Consider the following 15,165-nt stretch of genomic DNA (forward strand, 5'->3'; position numbering starts at 1 on the left):
CCCCCACATGACTTCTTACTCTTGTACGGTGATTGTGGTCCGAATTGAGCTGGCTAGCTAGTGACTTAGCTCGAGACCCCTCATGGAAGAGAGGGGTTCGAACCCCTGGGAACCTGCATGTTCAGGAAAGCGCACTCATTCTCCGGGGAGGTCTGGAGCCGTGTAGCCGCTTAGCCTGGTTCCGTACCCTAAACCTGCACGCACCACCTCCTGTGAATGAGTGCCGTAGTACCTAGGACTGGGAACCTGGAGGTCCGGACTTTCTTTTAACCTATAGACCGGCCTCTTGAGCTTCGTTCACTGAGCCTAGCTGTTTATCTCAAAGGATCACAGCCAATAGGATTTGGGACCCGTGGGCACGCTACTAAGCATCTACCTTGAGTCATGTGCAGGTCCAAACATGATGATGCAGTAGGTGACCCAAAGGATGGATGACGCAGGACAAGACAGCTATGTTTTTGTTGTCCATGTATGTAGATAGACAATAGCAGGCAGAGATGTTGTATGGGAACACGGTGAAAATCTTTATCCCGGATGGCGATGCAACTATTGTCGTACGCAGAAAGGAGGAGGTGGTGCGACTAGATTGAAACAACATTTGGCTGGGCGCGGGGCAGAGGTGGTCCATTGCAGAAATGTGCCACCTGATGTGCGGGACTTCTTTCAGCGTTAGATTGATAGGGCAAAGAAGGCAACTGCTGACCGGGCGGAGGGAAACTATCCCGGTGATGAAGAAGATGAGGAGGCTCAGGTGCAGCGTACCATGGATCTATCAAGAGCGGAAGCAGAGTTCCGACGGGGGGTGGAACAGAGAGGAGGTGCATATGAGCGTGGAGGGGGTAGTGGTTCGACGGGGGAGAATGTTATGCAGATGATGTTTTGAAGGTCCACTTCGCAGAGGGAGAGTCCTGTGGTGGAGGACTATAATTTGGCAGCTGGTGGGAGAAGAGGAATGACGCAACCAAGAATTGATACAGACTCTTGGACGCAGAAGGGTAAGAATACAAAGGAAGCTATTGGTAAAGCTTGGTCAAAGTTTTCCATATTGCAGGAGTACCGAAAAGACAGGCTGACAGTCCATACTTTGTCAGCGCGGTCAGGGAGACACAGAAGTGGGGTAAGTTTCTTTTCATTGGAATAACACCTATGAGCTTATATTCTTGTATCTGATGATTTTCATATGGTTGCAGGTGAAGGTATCGCATCACCCACTGGACAGGATATTGATGGCAAGTATCTTGATCAGAACGAGCAAGACTTGAAAACGAGGTACGTAAAGTTTCAGAAAGACTGGTCTTTATTTGGCGTCACGTTGATGTGTGATTCATGGACTGGCCCGACGAGGATGAGTGTCATCAACTTTTTGATATATTACAATGGGTCATGTGGTTCCATAAGTCTATTGTTGTGAGTGGAAGAACTCAAGATGCTGCATATTTGTTCAAGGTAGTCTCTATACATGTTCCATTCACATTGACTATGTTTTGATATGTCACTAAACAATATGTTTTTATTTGCAGGAGATTCGAAAGGTGGTAGAAGAGATTGGACCGGAGAATGTCGTGCACGTAGTCACCGACAACGTCTCGAACTACAAGAAAGCATGCAAGCAACTACTAAGTGAGATGTATGAACACATAGCTTGGACAACTTGTCTAGCACACACCGTCAATTTGATGTTGAAGGATATAGCTCGAAGGCCTGAACATGGTGTTATGATCAAGTAGTGTAAGCGAATTTCAAATTGATTACACAGTCATGGTCAGTTGAATACAATGATGAGGGACGCAATCGGTGGTGAGTTGGTCAAGTGGAATGCCACTCGATTTGCAACCAACTACATGTTCTTAGAAAGCATCTATCGGAAACGTGATCGTTTCATGCAATGGATGGCATCTACTGAGTTCCAACACAGCAAATGGGCGAATACTGAAGATGATAGATTTACTCATGCAAGTTTTGCAAGTATGGAGTGGTGGGATGCATTAAAATATATCATCGACACGGTTCAACCAATATACAAGTTTCTCCGCTTCGCTGATCAGGACAAGAAGCCGAATATTTGCGAAGTCGTGATGGCCTACCAGACTATGAAACAGGAGTTGCGGTCTTTTTTTTGGAACAAATGTTTCCACACTGAAGGAGTATATTCAGGTGGTGGACGAGAGGTTAGGTGATGTGTTCATAGGCACGTATGTGGGTCCAGGTAAGCACACATGAGTCATCTATTTTTAAGCTTTATTGGTCTGATGCTTATTTCAAGTGATTTATATTTTGCAGCTGCTGTCCTAAATCCGAGGTATGCATATACGATGAATCCAACTCAACAAATATTTCGTAGACTCAAGGATACATTTCAGCGCATGACGGATCTCTAGAGCGCCGTGCAGGCATTGCAGGAGTTTGACGTATTTCGGCGGAAGGTTGGCGAGTATGACAGTGAAATAGCAATACGGATGGCGATTGACCCAAAGACATCCCCATGTAAGAGTTACTCCGTACGACATTGTTGTTTTCTCTATTCAAATATATTGCTTACATATTCGGTTTCACATGCAGCGTCTTGGTAGATGATGTTCGGATCAAGCACTCCAAAACTGCAGTACCTTGCCATGAGGTTTGTTTCACAATGTTGTTCGTCCAGTGGATGCGAGCGGAACTGGAGTACTTTTGCCTTGCTGTATACAAAGGTTTGCAATCGGTTGTCGCACAAAAAACTTAACAAGCTTGTCTATGTCAACTACAACCTTCGTCTCCGACTTGAGGAGGTCTCCGGCCCACCGATGCGTGAAGGTGATTTTATTGACCAGCTGGCCCATCTTTCTTTCTATGATGAGAATAATCCGGTGCAGGAATGGATGTAATATGGTAGATCTAACCGGGCACCAGTTCTGGACGAGGATGACGATGACGGCGACATCCCTCTCTTGTCCCATATTGTCAGAGATCAAATAAACGTGTCAGATCTACGTGAGGCTACGGGGATGATTCCATCAGCGATTGGGCACGTAAAAATGTGGGTGACACTCACCTAGAGAAGAGGAAGTTGCAGAATGGACCTACGAAGGGTCACCCGAAGCGTCGAAAAGGCAAAGGAACGGCAAAACCAGTGAGCAGCGACACCGAGACTGATGATGGCGAAGGTGAGCGTAGTCCTCCGTATCAGGAGTCCAAGGATAGCAGCTCGGCCGATGATGATGATGATAGTGACGGTGCTGATGCTGGTGGTGGTGCTGGTGCTGGTGCTGGTGGTAGTGGTACTGGTGCTGGTGGTGCTGCTGGTGGTAGTGGTGGTGCTCGTGGTGTTCGTTTCACAGGTATACATTGCACATATAAATGCACACATATTTCTGACTATGAGTATGAACTACTAATTATGATATATGGTTGATTGCAGGGGAGACTCAGTTCACACATGCTACTCAGGACACCGACCATGGAGCACCGCAATCGCAGAGGAAAACAGGTGGACCGACGGACAACGACACTCCACAGTACTCTTCTTCCTCCTATAGCGATTCCAGTCACTCTTTTCACTACCCCATTCCTGACATCAGCATGCAGCCACCGACGAGGTGGGTGTACGAATGAGAAGACTCCCATTTTTACACTATGTTATTTCAGGAATGGCAGACAACATCAACGTGGACGGGCCAAACTTAGCAACACTAAAAGGCTGAGCTGCTTAGAGTGCGAGGTATCACTTTGATGTCCACCGCCGAATACCAATCCGTGTCCCAAATGGGGGTCTTCCCATTCATACGTTGAACTTTTATTTCATGTGTATAAGTATATGACTCCGTATTTATATATGCACGTTTATTACTATTGTATTTGTATGCATGATTATAAATTGTTACTTTGATGTGGTCATTTATATTAATATTTGTATAGCTCATGCCGAAATTTCCTTTTATTTCACACCGGAATCTATTTTTTAACCGTCGGAAAATTTCTTTAAATCACTGATATACCGGCCAAACCGGTCGGTAAACCGGTCTAACCGGCCGGTATACCGGTACGAACCAGTTGAACTGAGATTTTTGAATTCAAATTTGACTTCGACCGGTTTCTGGCCAAACCGGACCGGTATACCGGTACCGGACCCCGGCGGTTTGGCCCGTCCGGTCGATAAATTAAACCCTGGGCACGACTCCCTTCCCCTAAAAAAGACGATTAAAGAAATTCGCAGAAAAAAAGAGGCAAAAACTACCGTAAATTACCAAACACGCGCAGCCACCGACCGATCAGGCGAGCCCCCCTCCTCCCCGAGGAAATCCACCACCGCGGCCGGGGCCTCCAGATCTCGCCGGAGGCAGCGGCAGCGGCGGCGGCGGGGGGCGATGGCGCTCAACATGAAGACCCTGACGCAGGCGCTGGCCAAGGCGTCGGCGGTGATCGAGAAGACGGTGTCGACGACGGTGCAGGAGGTGACGGGCCCGCGCCCGCTGCAGGACTACGAGCTGCTGGACCAGGCCGGGTCCGGCGGCCCCGGGCTCGCGTGGCGGATCTACACGGCGCGGCCGCGGGACGGCGCCCCCTCGGCGCCCTACCCGGTCGTCTCCGTCTGGGTGCTCGACAAGCGCGCGCTCGCCGAGGCGCGGGCGCGGGCGGGGCTGTCCAAGGCCGCCGAGGACGCCTTCCTCGACCTAGTCCGCGCCGACGCGGCGCGGCTCGTGCGCCTGCGCCACCCGGGCGTGCTCCACGTCGTGCAGGCGCTCGACGAGACCAAGGCCGCCATGGCCATGGCCACCGAGCCCGTCTTCGCCTCCGTATCCAACGCGCTCGGGTGCCTTGACAATGTCGGCAAGGTTCCCAAGGACCTCAAGGGAATGGTACGATTTTGACCTATCGTGTTTCTATTCGATTTTGCTTGTCTGTATATGTACGATGTAGCATCGATCTTAGGCAATTAATTTGCTGATATGAAGGCTACATACTGAAGTGTAGTAGCTTGCTCATGGTTTCTTAGTAAACCCTTACTGCTGCACTTGATACTGCCTAGGAAGTTAAGGTGATTAGTGTTGGTATGTGATTGTAAAACCAGTGATGGCAACTAATTTGAGCTGTTCATCCCATTATTGATTAGCTAATATCATAGAATTAGAAAGGTGCGAATTAAGGAAATACCATTTACGATCCTAATGCAGCATTTAGCAGTGTTGCATCCAGAAAATCCGCCAAATGGGTGTAATGTAAAATTTTGCAACGAACCTTCCTAGAAAAATAGCATACTTGTTGGGTCAGTGTATCAAGTTTTACAATGCTTTCGGGGAATTGCATAGTTTTGCTACTTCCTAACTTATAGTTCAATGATCTTAAAAATCTTCCGAGTTTATTTGGTATAGGACTTCAGAGAATAATAAGAATCTTTTCAAATGAGAGGTTGACTGTGAGATTCTTGCGGTTTCGACTGTAAAACTTGTATCTTACTATCTGGTATCTCTCTGGATTGGAACTTGTCAGGTTATACAAGTGGCTATTGGTACTTCTAGATTTTGTATTCCTTGTATTTCAGTGTAGAATGTTTCACTAGTCATGACAATTGTTTGGATATCCAAAGCGCAATCATGGACTGCTGTTTGCTAATTTCTTCTTATGTTTTAGGAAATGGGGCTACTTGAGATTAAACATGGACTGCTGCAGGTTGCAGAGACGTTAGATTTTCTTCACAACAATGCCCATCTTGCCCACCGAGCTATATCGCCCGAGGTCATCACCATCCTTGAGCTTATAGTTTTCTGCTTGTTCCTTTTCTGTTATTGATAATTGATTTTCTCTGTCGTATGCCCATTGCAATCCTGTAGTTTTGGTGCTCTCTTGTCATTTTAATGTAGTTATTCTGCTTTACCGCCAAGTCCCCCTTGATGTTTCTAAGGGCATTCTGTGATTTAGGCTTGCTGTATAATATGATGCATTTTTTTACTTGCACTTAGTTGCTGAAAAAACTCAAACTCTTTGTTCTATCAAATTGCAAATTGGTTTGTTCACATTGTTCTCCTTTATACGGAACCAATTAATGTATGTTACTTTTGGAACTGATGGTGTAATACCACATGGAATCCAATATACTCGCACTGCTTTTAAATATATGACATTTAGGACAAGCTAGTTTGTTTCAACTAATTGGTTTGTCCTACGTATTTCAAAATGGAGGGATGGATTGAGATAGTACCTAATTAGTTTGATATTATGTGCTGCTTTTCATTATGGCAACTTTATCTCTTTTAAGTTGTATGCGAGTGCACTGTAATAATCTTGATTCTTTTACAGACAGTTTTTATAACTTCTAGCGGATCTTGGAAGCTTGGTGGGTTTGGTTTTGCTCTTTCGATTGACCAAGCTACAGGAGGTTTGACTTCATCACCACAATTCCATTATTCGGTTAGTAAGTAATCTACATTCAGCTTGTCATTTTGGTGACTTTCAATTCAATATTTATTTTATTTCATTTGTACTAAATAATCTGTATCCTCCCTTTAGAGCTTTAAGCCTGCAACAGAAATATTCCACTAAAGATCAGCTTGTCATTTTGGTGACTTTTAATTCAATATTTATTTTACCATATTTCATTTGTACTAAATAATCGGTATCCTCCCTTTAGAGCTTTAAGCCTGCAACAGAAATATTCCACTAAAGATTATAATGATTTCTCTTGACTAATTAACTTCTAAATTGCTCCATAGTTCTGTGCGATACATATTTTCAGGCATGGAGTTTCTTCCAGACCATAGTCACAAAGTTCTCGGGTCGAACGGGTCGAGGAACAGGGTCGAGACTTTGTAAAATTGTGGTACGAGGGGGGTATACCCCTTTGGAACGAGAACCCGAATTTTGGTATGTGAATCCGTGGCTAATGGGTCGATGACCCTGGGACGGTCCTAAGAGTCGAGGGTCGTGACCCTAATTAATTTGGATCGATGACCCCGGAACGATAGATATAGTGTAGGGTCGTGATCCAATGTATTTTGGATCGATAGGAATTCAATTATATAATATAAAAGATAAATCACATCACACAATCCAATTAAGAAAAATTCGAAACCAACAAATAGTCTGATACTCTCTTCACAATCTCTGTTTTTTTTAACGTATTAGGGAATGAATCATGGAAGGAATAAATGGTAATTGGGGAGATATGGAGGGAAATCTCCGGCCACGGTAGCAAAATTTTTCCAAAAAAATAATAGGTACATACAGATACAGACTACAGAGACCAGCATGATAAGTCCGCCTCCTTCATACGAGAGAAAAGAGAGTAATTAAAAAAAAATCAAAGCTCCGCAGTCAAAGCAGAGGAGCCGTCCGCCGTCCACGAGATCCCTGGCGGGGACTCTGCGCTTCGCAGCAATACGGCCGGCGGCTCGTCACCAGGGGTCACGAGATGTCGCGGAGGGCGCCATGTCCGCTGCAGCGGCCGCGCCGCGTCGCGGCGCCGGCAGGGAATGGACGGCCCGCCACCGTCGTTGTTCCTGTCGGGGAACCGATGCAGGCGAGGGCGGCCGCCGCGGTGGTGGTGGCGGAGGACGGGAGGACTACGACTCCAGCTTTTCCGTAAGCCTTCCATCTTCATTTGCATCTCATCCCGTTTGAGAATTGAGATTGAGACCCTGCGAAAACAATGAAGCGAGATCCATTTTAGTTGGGACGGGATCCATCAAATTGGGGCGGCGACCCATGTAGTTTTGGGACTCGCCCCACCTGAACCTGTGCGGCGACGGGGCGGCGACCCACCACGAATCGGAACGTCGACCCATGTCGTCCCCGACCCGCGAATTGGGGCGACAAACCCGGGTCACGGAACGCGGGATCGACCCCGAATTCTGTGACTATGTTCCAGACATGAGATGATATTTTCTGTATTACTTTTCAAACATATATCGCTAGTGTTATATGTGGTAATTGTGTGTAGCTTGTTATTACTGGGCTATGTAACGACATATATGATGTGGATCGGAAGTTCGGAACTTGTGTTAATTGTTATAAAAAATACTCCTCACTTCAAGTGTTTTTTCATTTAATTATATCCATTGGTCACTTTTTTTTTCTGGCACTCTCCGATGAGTGACTTATCAAACCTGTTTTTCTGAACTGAAGTTTTAGCATGCTGATGTTCTGAACTGTTACCAATTTATCTTCTCGTTTCTTTCTAGGACTATGACGTTGAGGATACAGCTTTACCTCTTCAACCATCGTTGAATTACACTGCACCGGAATTGGTCCGAAGTGGAGATTCTAAAGTTGGCTCTGCTTGTGACATGTTTAGCTTTGGATGTCTGGCTTACCACCTGATTGCTCGAAGACCACTTCTGGACTGCCATAGCAATGTTAAAATGGTATGTGTTCAAATCCAGATGAATGACATTATGCCAATATAAACTTTATTCTTTTAGCATCAATGGTGTAAACAGCTGGAGTTATGCTTCCCTTCGATTTTGCATGTTACCATCGGTTCAGGTTGCATCTGCATTCTGCACGACTTATGCTGATGTCTCCTCCTATTCTTGCAGTACATGAATGCCTTGACGTATTTAACAAGCGAAGCCTTTTCTAATATCCCTTCTGATTTGGTGTCGGATTTGCAAAGGATGCTATCAATGGATGTGGTATCACGCCCTAGTGCTATGGCCTTTACCGGTGTGTTTCGCCTTCCTCTTCCTCATTTACGGGCGTACTGATGGAGTTTTCTTCATAGTTTCATGAAATGCTCTTGAATACTACCTTTTTTATAGGCTCTTCTTTCTTCCGGAATGATACGAGGCTGCGCGCGCTTCGCTTCCTCGACCATTTGCTTGTATGTATTTGTTATTCCTTTGGTTTATTTTCCTAGAATAATGCATAGGCTATGTTTCATTGTGAGAATACTTGCTTCTTTGCTTGAGAATACTTTGACTAGATTTCTTTAGTTCTACCTGCCAAGATAGCAGCAAGAGCACTGCCTGCTAGACTGCTATTTGTTTAATGAGACGACAAAACAATTTGGTGCCTCGAGATGGTTCTTATTTTTAAGGCAACATTCCTTTCAGGAGAGAGATAATATGCAGAAGACAGAGTTTTTGAAGGCATTATCAGATATGTGGAAGGATTTTGATTCCCGAGTTCTTCGATATAAAGTATGTTCCATACTTCAATTCATTCTCTCTATCTTCTTCCAACCAATACTACTTACTCACTTAATGTGTACTATGTCCTAAATGTGAGCATTATTGCTTATACAATGTTATGCTTCACAGAATCTAGTGGAACCTGCACATGTTCAAATAAATTGGATAACTTATCCTGTTCTATTTTGTGTCCTTGTACAATTTTCAAGTTTCCTTCCTTTGGAGCTTAAAGTTTCTCTCTGTTATGCTTAACAAATGTTTGGAACTTGCAGTGCTGGTTACTTCCCTTATTGCAATAATGAAAAAGAATCCACAAACCTCAATTACTTCTTAACTACATTCATTACAAAACTAATCACTTCTTTAGTTGACCCTTGCCCAATTTGAATGTCGTACTTCTGTTTTTTCTTGTGCCTTCGAAACTTTTTGTCCAGAAAAAGAAAATGACCTTGCTAATAGTTGATCAATTTGTTATTTCAAATCTGACTCACACTTTACAACAGGTCCTTCCCCCACTTTGTGCTGAGCTACGCAACATGGTTATGCAGCCAATGATTTTGCCCATGGTTCTGACAATAGCAGAATCTCAGGTTATTTCTGCTATTTCTCATTTATACCCTTTGTTAATACGCAAATAGAATCTTTTACTTCAAAAAATAGTATGAACTCCCATCTTAGTAGCTGCTTATCTTTCTATTACTTGTCATGAAAATATGCATGTCACTTTAGTAGAGTTATAACTACACGTGAAAATATCATTCTTGCTTCAAGATCAACAGAACTCACTGTAACTGAATTATTTTAGGTGCACTTTACCATCATCTCCTTTCTTTACATAGGGTTTCAGAAAGCAAAATGCATTATGTTATATGTTATGTGGTGATCTTTTCTTAGATGCATCTGAACATTCTGAAAATCCGTTAATTTCTTCTCTTTTACAGGACAAAGGTGATTTTGAGCTTTCAACACTGCCTGCACTTGTTCCAGTGTTTACTTCAGCATCAGGCGAAACACTTCTTTTGCTTGTGAAGCATGCGGATCTCATTATTAACAAGGTAAGCAGGGTTACTTTATGAAATATCTAGTGATTCTATTATTCCGTTGGGCTATCTATATGACTGAACAGAATGGTGATCTAAAGCCAAAAAAAAAAAGATATTTACTAACATGTAGTTTAGTCATTGGATTTTTTTTATTGTGTTTTATGACCAGATTATTTTTGACTTCTGCAGGCCACCCAGGAACATTTGATATCACATGTTCTTCCAATGCTGGTCCGAGCTTTTGATGACAATGATCCCCGGCTACAAGAAGAAGTTCTGCGTCGAACAGTGCCACTGTCTCGTCAACTTGACATCAAGGTTACCCTCAAATAATTTGCTAAAACAAAGATTAATCATTCAATTTTGTTTTTCTTTCCATCATGAGCAGAAGATGGTTTCTGACTTGCTGCATGGATTGCAGCATGTTAGCATGCATATTATGCATTCATTTAATGATTACTTTTTCTTGCAGCTAGTAAAACAGGCTGTCCTTCCACGTGTACATGGATTAGCTCTAAAGACTACAGTAGCTGCGGTATGTGTGTATACAATTTAGTCTACTAAATTTAGCAGTGTACTTATTATCTTCAATCATGTGAGCATTAGAATATGGGAATAAGTACAGTAGCTGCGGTATGTGTGTATACAATTTAGTCTACTAAATTTAGCAGTGTACTTATTATCTTCAATCATGTGAGCATTAGAATATGGCAATAACACTATTACAAATTGGAAAAACTGCAGCCTCATTTATGTTCTAGCAGTCTCACACAAGAAAGGAGAAGAATAGAACCCTGAACATTGAATACATGGTTTTCGTATGTAATTATGAGCTTCTTCATGCAGCTTAGACTGGATATGTTATTGATGGCCAGTGCCCTAACTTTAGTAATGCTGCATAATAGGTGTTGTAATAAATTTGTTGTTCTTGACATTTTGGTTTTCTGAAGTAATATTAGCAACATATAGTATTTCCTATGTATGCTAATGTTCAGTTGACCGTAGTTCTAATTCATTTTTGCTTATCAAGATTGACATTTAGAGTTCTATCATTTTGTTGGTCTCTTTTTCTTATCTACCCATCGTTTTGCAAATATTTGCTGCTTTCTTGGGTAATCCTGCCTCATCACTTTCAGGAAATACTACATCATTCTGTACTTCGTACTGTCTCATATTCTTTTTATTTTGCTTATGTTCTTATCTGCTCCTGCAAATATAGGTGCGTGTAAATGCCTTACGCTGTTTAGGAGATCTTGTGCCATCCTTGGACAAAGAAGGTATACTGGGAATCTTGGAGACTGTTCGGCGTTGCACAGCTGTTGACCATTCTGCGCCGACTCTAATGTGCACACTTGGTGTTGCAAACGCAATCTATAAACAAGTTAGTTCTTTACACACAATGTTACTGTAGCTTATTTGTAGGCCTTTTTCCAAGCCAATTTTACGTTGCAGTAATACTCAATTTAACTTCTTTGTCATTTATCCAGAGTGGTGTTGAGTTTGCTGCCGAATATGTGATTCCTCTCATCTTCCCATTGCTCACAGCACATCAACTGAATGTACAACAATTTGCCAAGTACATGCTATTTGTAAAGGATATCACAAGGTATTATTTAATTATATCCTACATCACTTCCTCCCATATGCATGTCAACTAAAACACTACATACTTTTACAGCAAGATTGAAGAGAAGCGAGGTGTGACCATCACAGATAATGGGCACGCAGAGGTAAAAGCATCACCTTCATTGGCAAATGGGATTCACTCTGACCCTATGTCAGGAGGGGTGGGTCAACCTGCACAAATACCAGCTGCAAAGAGCACCCCTGCATGGGATGAAGACTGGGGTCCTAGTAAGAAAACCAGTGCTCCATCTCTCTCTGTTGATTCTAGTGCGCAAACAAAGCAACCGTCAGCGGACCCTTTTGACTTCAGTACTCAAACAAAGCAACCCACAGCACTCCCTTTTGATTTCAGCACTCAAACAAAGCAGCCATCATTAGTTTCACAGGTTACAGCAGCTACAATCCCACCTACACAACCACTTCCATCACTGCAATCTCTTGCACCCAGTTCAGGACCTCAAACTTCTGGCTCATGTGTTCCTGTTGACATTGAGTGGCCTCCTCGTAGCAGCTCATCATCTGACTTCAATGCACCCTTGTCTGTTAACAAGGAGAATGATTCCGGAAGGCTGTCTAGTGATGGGCTTGATGATATTGATCCTTTTGCTGATTGGCCACCAAAACCTAGCAGTGCTACCAGCATTTCAGCAAATGGGCATCGGCCAAACACAAATCAAAATGCTTCTGGATTTAGCTCAGGAAACATAGGGTTTAGTGGCAGTGGAAATTCTCTAGGGCAAATGAAAAGCAACCAGATGAGCTGGTCCAACACGTCCAATCTAATGGGCATGAACTCAACTGGCAGCTATTTGAACCAGGGCAACACAGGTCTAGGGTTCGGAAATCCAATTGGAGGACTGAGCACAGGTCTCTCAAATCCAAGTAGTTCCAGTGCAGGCCAGAGCATGATGCAGCCAAAATCTGATTTTGGATCACTGTCCATGACTACCAACAATGCTGCTCATGGCCCACCCAGGCTTGCCCCTCCTCCATCTGCTGCTGTTGGAAGAGGCCGTGGTAGAAATCAAGGACAGTCAGCACTCTCGCGAGCATCACGGCCCCCTCATTCCAACTCTTCATCAGGACAACAACCTATACTTGATTTACTTTAGTAAGAGAGGATCACCTTTGTCCTTCCTTTCCCAAATGTCAATGTGTACATCTTCAAACCTTTTGGATGCTGAGCATGATACAGTTCTTGGTCATGCATGTGGTGAAAGTGTATTCTCTTGCCAGTTCGAAGCTGGGTGGACGGCCTTGGTTTATGGTCCGAAGAAAGCTGCTTCGGGATCTTGCAGAGTTTACATTTTCTCTTGCATGGGGTTTTTATTTCAGCCTGGAAGCCATCTCCATATTGGTGAGACAAGAAATGTTGTTGTGTATATCTCTGTCCAAAACTCGGCTGTAGCTTGTAGAGTTGGTGAATATAGTCAGACATGTTTATCTGGGATATGAAGTTTTGAATGCTTAGTGTACCACCATGTTTAATGGGCCTTATAGATGAACCCTGCTCATGTGTACTCCACACTGCCCAGCTTGATATAATTCATTTGTTGTGTAAAGGGGCCCATGCTGTGTAGTGCTCAAACTAAGGCTGTTAGCAATTCTGGTCCGATGTTGTTTGGATTCACTGTCGTTGATAAAACCACATTTGTTATTGTACCCCACAATTGTGTAAAGTCGATCTTCATGTTTGTCCCTTTCTCCTTACCATTCCTAGCTGATTAACCAGAATTGGCCCCTGTTGCCTTTTTTTTTTTCGAGTCTGATATCTTTGGTATTGCAGACAAAAAGCTATCCCTGGTTGGATTCTTGTGCCCGCCCCCATTCTTTGATGCTGACCTTGTACGGAACTGGATCCAGCTCTTGTAAGTTGTGACCCATCCATGCACCGCCGATCGAGCATTTCGAATTTGCTGCAGTAGAGGCCGCAGGCCTGTGTGCCACTACCGCGCAGAGCGCAAGCATGATGAATGTATTTCTCGTCGGACGGCAGGAATGTTTCAGTTCGATGGGCACTAGGGGATCAATGGCTCAGGGATTGAATGCATGGCGAGCTGGCCTTCACTCACTATACTGCAGTACGAATCGGAGGTCAGAAGCCTACAGGGACACTGGTACAGTCTCCCTCTCTCATCGATCATGGCCGCCATGGGATGGCCATGTTCTTGGAGCTATCTAGCTATATCCTCGCTCCGCTGCTCATGATGTGTCTCGTGTCTCTTGCAAGTCTTCGCCTGGCAGGGGCCCGGCAAGTGGGATGCGTTGCTTGATGCGGCCATTTATTGATCATATCCGGAAACCAACGCCGCGCGGGCGTGCACGCAGCAGCCGTGGCTCCAGATCAGGAATAATGCCGCGCTGCTGCAAAGGCGACGTACGGAGGAATGGACGTAATCACTACTACAAAACAGACCTTTGTTCTTGGCCATTTGTCCCGGCAGCCTTTGGGCTCGGGACAATAGATGGCTTTTGTCCCGGGTCCAACGGCTAGCCGGGCCAGCGGGGGACGGGGGCCTTTTGTCCCGGTTGGAGACACCAACCGGGACAAAATGGGAGCCTTTTGTCCCGGTTGGGGGTTCCAACCGGGACAAAAGGCCCGCGTAGCCTTTTGTCCCGGTTGGAACCACCAACCGGGACAAAAGGCTCCCATTTTGTCCCGGTTGGTGTCTCCAACCGGGACAAAAGGCCTTGCGCCCCTTATCCCCTTCCCTCTCCCCCCGCTCGAGCCATTCAGCTCACTTGTTTTCTTGCTGTTCTTGGCTCGGGATAGAGGAGTTCTTGCTCATTTCTTCACCACATTTGTGAAGATCTTTGATTCCCCGTCCATCCATCTGCTCTAAAGGTTTGGGGCTTGTTTTTCTCTTCTTCCTTGGCTTGTATAGCTCATTTCATACTTTAGAAATAGAGAAAATGTGTAGCTAGCTCATTTCTTGGACATTTAGCTAGCTAGATTGCATATGTAGGTGTAATTTTCTTTTAGATTTAGATGAGTATATGGATAGTAGAAATTTTTAGAATGAGTGTAGATACTTCATGTGATGTACTTGTATATATGACCATATTATGGATAGTTGATTTTTTTATTCGTGAATGAATTAATGAAATGAGTATATTATAGAATTTTTTGTATTATGAATGGATTATTTTGACACTCTAGTGATGTATTTAATCAGGCTCACATTGAAACCATCTAGAAGCTAAAAAAATCTTTATTTCGAAACAAGTATACGTCGTTAATCTCCATCCAACGGTGATGGCACTACCTTTCAGGGATACACGATGTGCTATAAGGACGTCGCAAATCGGTTGGTCGCATCACCAGCACTTCCGATTGATAAGAAGACAGCATTTGACGCAGTCAGCATGCCCGTTGTTGTACTGAGAGCATA

At 44.1% G+C, this 15,165-nt stretch overlaps 1 protein-coding gene across 1 annotated transcript; it reads left to right on the forward strand.

The window, feature by feature from the left end:
• Positions 1-4,184: 4,184 nt before the first annotated feature.
• On the forward strand, positions 4,185-13,472 carry LOC120673013 (SCY1-like protein 2). Its single transcript, XM_039953689.1, has 14 exons — positions 4,185-4,835; positions 5,608-5,712; positions 6,274-6,384; positions 8,154-8,336; positions 8,511-8,637; positions 8,733-8,794; positions 9,027-9,113; positions 9,608-9,694; positions 10,046-10,159; positions 10,337-10,465; positions 10,620-10,682; positions 11,367-11,528; positions 11,635-11,753; positions 11,826-13,472. The coding sequence occupies exons 1-14, from the start codon at positions 4,344-4,346 to the stop codon at positions 12,883-12,885; spliced, it is 2,901 nt and encodes a 966-aa protein (XP_039809623.1). The 5' UTR covers positions 4,185-4,343; the 3' UTR covers positions 12,886-13,472.
• The last annotated feature ends 1,693 nt before the right edge of the window (positions 13,473-15,165 follow it).

The sequence above is a fragment of the Panicum virgatum genome, chromosome 5N (assembly GCF_016808335.1).
Source record: "Panicum virgatum strain AP13 chromosome 5N, P.virgatum_v5, whole genome shotgun sequence".
NCBI classification, from domain to species: domain Eukaryota; kingdom Viridiplantae; phylum Streptophyta; class Magnoliopsida; order Poales; family Poaceae; genus Panicum; species Panicum virgatum.